Source organism: Phytophthora infestans, genomic scaffold (genome assembly GCF_000142945.1).
Source record: "Phytophthora infestans T30-4 supercont1.86 genomic scaffold, whole genome shotgun sequence".
Taxonomy (NCBI): Eukaryota; Oomycota; class Peronosporomycetes; order Peronosporales; family Peronosporaceae; genus Phytophthora; species Phytophthora infestans.
In genome coordinates, this window is record NW_003303673.1 from 39,848 (window position 1) to 45,502 (window position 5,655).

A 5,655-nucleotide genomic window follows, 5' to 3' on the forward strand; every position below is an offset into this window, starting at 1 on the left:
CTCCGTGTTGCTAAGGAGCCCGCTTTGTTCGAGCCTTCAAAACTCTGTGGAGCTTTTGGGCAGGCGATCGACGTCCCAGGCATCGAGTACCAACTTTTGTTCTTTATGAGTACCAACTTCTGTCTCTTCGTCGTCGTCGTCGTCTTTTTCCACTTGTTGATCTCTTAAGTTGCTCGAGTCCTCGTCGTCCTCCTCGTCTTCTAGGAACGTGACGTCTCTCGGAATTTCGATGATCAGCTCGCCCTCCTTTGAGGCGACGATAGCGCCACGGTAGAACAGGTCGAATGTAGCCAAGTCGCGGTAGTTTTCGTCCACGATCTCGTCTAGGAAGTTAAGTTGCTCGAAGTTGGCCTCGACGTCGTTAATGCGCACGCTCTTCACCTTGAGTTGCCGCGCGTGCAGCCGCAGGACGCGCAGCTCAGCGGCTCGGGGAGCCAGCACCACCTCGGCCACCCCCGCGACGTGGCGCCGCATGACATCCACACGGAGCGCCACGCGCTGCTGCAGGTACTCGAAGTCCCCGATCATCTTTTGCCACTTGCGACGGACTTGGTGCGTGTTTGGGGTGGACCACGTAAAATTACGGAATGCAAAATAAAAACAGTATTTTACAAATCGGGGGTACTAGTGTAATACCGGTACAAATGAAAAACCGATTTTAAATTGTTTTCAAATTTTGAGACTTCTAGTCAATCTTTACAGCTTAAAGGATGAGGGTGGAAATAAAACCCCCAAAACTCAAACGCAATCAGCTCCTCCCCACTCAGGTGTGCTCCATTTGCTGAGCTATCGGTCTCTAGCGCGTCATATCCCACGTTTTGCTACGTTATTGGTCTTGGTATTTGAACGTCCCATGAATCAAATTCGCTCTTCCGTCTTCAGAATTGTTCGTAATCCCATTGATTGCTGCATTGAAATCTGCCTCCTGTTGAAGTCAATGCGCTTCAATCCGATGTATTTGAGAAGGGATTTAATACTCCTGTCTTCGTCTCCGCTGTCGTCGCGAACGTCGCTCTAATCGATTGGTCTATGGCTCAATCGTTCACATTATCTTTTTTGATAACGCGAGGATCGCGTGCGTTCGAAGCTCTTACTACTGCCTCGTAATTGGTGAGCAAGGCCGCAGTGACCATGACCAAGAAGTGTGATCGCATACTTTGGTGCTGAGCTGTTGGTGGGGAAGGAATTCGGAAAGTGAAGTTCAATGATAGCTACGAGGCGTTTCCTTGGAGCTCAGTTGATTAAGTGTCCGCCGTACAGAAATGTTGCTGCGTGCTGGCAAATTGGACCACTACATTCAAATCCTTCAGTATGATCTTGTACCGCTACTGTAATCGTAGGCTCACATTTCAATATCATTTCCCATACACTTTTGAAAATAAAAAGAACGCACAGCTTCGGTGAATCAAGACCTCCGTACGAATCGAATTTCACAGCCTTTAATCTCTAAAGTCTTGCACGCTGCTTTATCTGCCAATAGAGAGTCATGATCGCAGATGTCTGCATACAGAAGTGTTAGCAGGCAATATTGGTGAGAAGGGCGAAAAAGCGTCCAAAAGGGGAAAACTGTAAAGGCAGTCAGTGATCAGTTGCAGACAGTAGCGTCTGTACGTAAGAATACTCTTTAGATTTACTGTATCAGCGGCGACCAAGGTCAATGAAAACTGTGAATTCCCACGGAGATTATGATGTCGCTGTAATTTTTAGCTTCAGCAAAACTGAGCCAGACTCTGGTTCATATACAATTACGCTTTTTGGAGAGTTCAATGTACTCAAGTCGATTGATTATGTGCCAAAACTCTGCATTTTTTATTGTAAGGACGGCGCTCCAAAACCGCAATCAACTAACTGTATTTTCAAAAACAATTGGCCCTCTAATAGCTCAAAGTTAGACATTTCTTAATAATTTAAATTCGAGTAGCCCTCAAGGTCATCTCCACCGCTATTTTTTTAGTCGTGTACTTATAATTGTAGTAAATTATCTTGGTCAAGACAGAATTATCTCATCGAACATACGAGCTATTCACCACACGTACATAATTGATTTGTTAGTGAACATCAGATTTCGTACAAATTATCTTATCATGGGCAAGCTTTAGGCTCATAACCTTTGTGCTAACCGAGTTGTTGTTGGCCGTGCTCACACCGATAATTGTACATGGCACAGTATCTGACTCCATGCAGGTACTGCAACATGAAATTATATTTCATGATTTTAATAATACAGAACTTTTTTTCTATCAGCTGCAATACAGTGAAACTTATCGGGGTTACGGTATTAGTGTGCTGGTTGGCAAGCTCTCACTTTCTTTTGTTTCAACTTCCTTCACCATAAAAAGCACATTAAGCTCTTCAGAAGCCTAAAACATGGGCCTGAGATCCATGATCCATGATTACGGCCGCAACCATGTTAGTTGTAAAAAGGTGGACATGAGACTTTCAAAGACGAAAGCGCCCACAGTGCCTAACCATTCGTGACTGATAAAAAGAATTTTACGTGGCCCATCTTCCATATGCACAACAGCAACAAAAAGTCCATAATAGTGATTTTTTAGAGAAATGTAGGTATTTGAGTAATGGACGGTCCACTGATCTCGAAATATACATTTATTTTTGGGTTATCCGGAATTTGCATAGATATTTTTAACTTCAGCAATCCTCTGGACTTATCATCGCGGAGTTTTAGGAATTCCGGCAAAGAGCTAGAAGGTAGTACGTTTGTTTTCCTCCTCGACTCGAAACAGATACAACGACAATACGATAATACTCAGCCATTTCTTTCTTACTCGCGAACTTTGAGTCCCGCTAGCGCCTCGCTAAGATCCTTATGTCTCTTCCCACTCTCCTCCATCTCATCGGTCGCCGCCTCCACGAAGCTCTTCACCGTCGGGTCATCAATATTCATCAACGCAATCCTCTTCAACGCTGTCGAGCCCGCTTTCTCCTTGCAGAATTCAGCTGCTTCCGTTACAATCTCCTTAGCCCCCAAATCTCTCGGGTATCCGAATATTCCTGTTGATATCCCAGGGACCGCCACAGACTTCACTTCCAGTCGGTCTGCCTCCAGTAACGCACTCCACACTGCATGACGGAGCTGTGTCGCATGCTCCGACGTCAAAGTCTCGCTCCCCACATTGGGTCCTACAGTGTGGATCACATGCTGGCAGGTAAGCTTGCCAGCCGCAGTAGTAACGGCGTCTCCGACTGTCAATGGTCCGTGGTCTTTGACCCATTTGCTGCTCTCTTGCTGAATGGACGAGCCCCCACTACGTACAATAGCTCCAGCCAGGCCCCCTCCATGCATCAAACGAGTATTTGCGGCGTTGACGATGGCGTCGGCCTTGCAACAAGTAAGATCTCCCTGCATTACCAACAACTCTGGCCCTTCGGTCTTAGGACTCCATCGACAAAGGACTTTCCCGCCGAGTTCTTCCTCTACGCTGGAGGTTGTGTCAATTGCAGCACATGAAGTAGCGAGCTTCGGAGGCGTCTTGCGTCGCGGGCTAGAGCCACTTGTAGTAGACATATTCCAAAATTTACGTCGCATAAATTTCAATATATTAATAGCTAGTTTTTTTTTAATAAAATCGGCGAAATATTTTATAAGACAGCGAAGACGACCTGCTCTTATTTTGAGCTACACTTCTATAGCGGCTAATTTTAGAATCTGTCGACAGTCTTTTATTAGAGCGAGGATAGCTCTTGCGTGTCATAGCTGGATGGGCCAAGGCGGACGAGGTCGCGGGCGGGGCGTGGGCGGCGAGCGCTGCTCGACTGCAGGCTGCAGTAACAAGGCGCAGTCGAGCGGACGCTGCAGAACTCACACGGGGTCGTTAGGTCAGTGCAATCAGTCAGGCTGCGAGAAGCAGGCGCAATACAAAGGCCTGTGTGTGGCGCACGGTGGACGTCGAGTGTGCACGTATCCAGACTGCAGCAAGACGGTGACGTCTAAGGGTTTGTGTGGAGACCACGGAGGAGGGAGACGCAAACCATCAGGCACGAAGAGACCATCAGTCAAGCAGGACAAAGCGGCACTATCGAGTTCGAGTGGAATGTCCATGATGTCGCTGCTGTTGAACGAGTGGCCACAGGATATAGAGGGCGACGGCGTGCATACTCCTGCTCTGTATACAGGACCTATACCGGATGACAAGGTCTCTCCTGGAGCTATCACGTCTCAGAGCTTAGGACACCACGACTCGACTCCGATACCTTATAATGACACGTCGACTTGGATTGTAAGTGACACCAAGTTCTCGACAGATCCAGCTGCAATAGCCACGTCGAGTTCTGTATCTCAGGAGACTCAAAGCGACGGATCCATGCCACATAGTGACAATCCGGCTTGGCCAAAAGACCCTAACGTTATGAACCTGCCGCCTGTGATGTCGGCGGCGTCGGTGATGCCCACAGCAGTTAAGACGTCGACTGTTCGATCGCAGGAGACAAAAATCAACGGATCAATGTCACAGAGTGACGCTCCGACGTGGTCAGGAGACGAGAACGTCATCAAGCTGGAGCATACGCCATCGACCGCTTCGGTTAAGCCGAGTCAAAGTGGTGGGTCCATGATGTCACTTCTGCTTGGAGGGTGGTCTCTAGATACGTACAGAGTCAAGACGGAGGAGAACAGCTCTGAACGGGACTCTGTGGAGACGACGGACAGTGAAAAGTCGGCAGATAGGCCTGTCAGGACGCGCAAGCGGGCGCTGTGCATCCACATGGGCTGCTCCAAGATCGCTCAGTCACAAGGACTGTGTGTAACCCACGGAGGCAAGCGATGCTCTCAATCTGGCTGCACTAAGAGCGCTCAGTATCAAGGTTTATGCACGACGCACGGAGGATCCAGAGCTTGTACGTTTCCTAACTGTGTGAAGACTGTCCGGTCGGGTGGCAGGTGCTTCGAACACGGCGGAGGCAAGCGATGCTCCCACTTGGAGTGCACTAAACCGGCTAAATCCGATGGACTGTGCAGCTCTCATGGCTACAAGTAAAAAACACGTTTTATTAAGATGATATATAGAGATTTGTTCCATCTCGTACAGTTCAATGGTTCATGGCTAGGTAAATTTCCTGTAGGGTATTAATGCACACAGTAAAAAAACAATGAACTATACTCCGTCGTGAGAAAGAGCCGATGTGTCAAAGGGAGCAGAGACTGCGAGCCAAGGACGCGCGCGAAGACTTTTGAAGAAAAGCAAAGGAGCTGGCTCAAGCTGGTCGAATAAAAGAAGAAGAAAGACGCTTGAGCAATAGCGTGCAATTCGTGGGCTATTACAAACGCAACATAATATTTGGTGTGTATTCGGTCATAAACTGCGATACATTCAAACGCGTACACACTAACCCTTTATCTACCTATAAATATACTCAATTTACATTCTACCTTAAATAGGTCACTTCGCTCCCTTTCGATAAAAGGGAACCTGTGAACTGCCGTTCACTGAGAGTTTGTAAACTCTCGGAAGTTAACTTCCTCTAGCGCAAGGTGCTGTGTGACCCGTTACACTTGGTAGGACTCGTAGTCAATCCACGCCACCGCGGGTAGACTACCTGAACCTCTCCGAAGTTCGTTGCCATGAATAGGAACGACTTCTCCCATATGAACGACTCTTAGTTCGAGTCGGTCCGGAAGATGGCAGGCATCTTCGGGAT

The 5,655-nt window shown here is 47.8% G+C and overlaps 3 protein-coding genes across 3 annotated transcripts; 1 reads left to right on the forward strand and 2 right to left on the reverse strand.

Moving 5' to 3' along the window:
- Positions 1-2: 2 nt before the first annotated feature.
- On the reverse strand, positions 3-528 carry PITG_18872 (uncharacterized protein; the record flags this gene model as incomplete). The annotated part of the gene is made up of 1 exon (XM_002997107.1): positions 3-528. The coding sequence occupies one exon, from the start codon at positions 526-528 to the stop codon at positions 37-39; it is 492 nt and encodes a 163-aa protein (XP_002997153.1).
- A 1,312-nt stretch (positions 529-1,840) lies between these two features.
- On the reverse strand, positions 1,841-3,536 carry PITG_18873 (uncharacterized protein; the record flags this gene model as incomplete). Its single annotated transcript, XM_002997108.1, has 3 exons — positions 1,841-1,848; positions 2,072-2,187; positions 2,787-3,536. The coding sequence occupies 3 exons, from the start codon at positions 3,365-3,367 to the stop codon at positions 1,841-1,843; spliced, it is 705 nt and encodes a 234-aa protein (XP_002997154.1).
- Positions 3,537-3,719: 183 nt separating this feature from the next.
- On the forward strand, positions 3,720-4,994 carry PITG_18874 (uncharacterized protein; the record flags this gene model as incomplete). Its single annotated transcript, XM_002997109.1, has 1 exon — positions 3,720-4,994. The coding sequence occupies one exon, from the start codon at positions 3,720-3,722 to the stop codon at positions 4,992-4,994; it is 1,275 nt and encodes a 424-aa protein (XP_002997155.1).
- Positions 4,995-5,655: the final 661 nt, after the last annotated feature.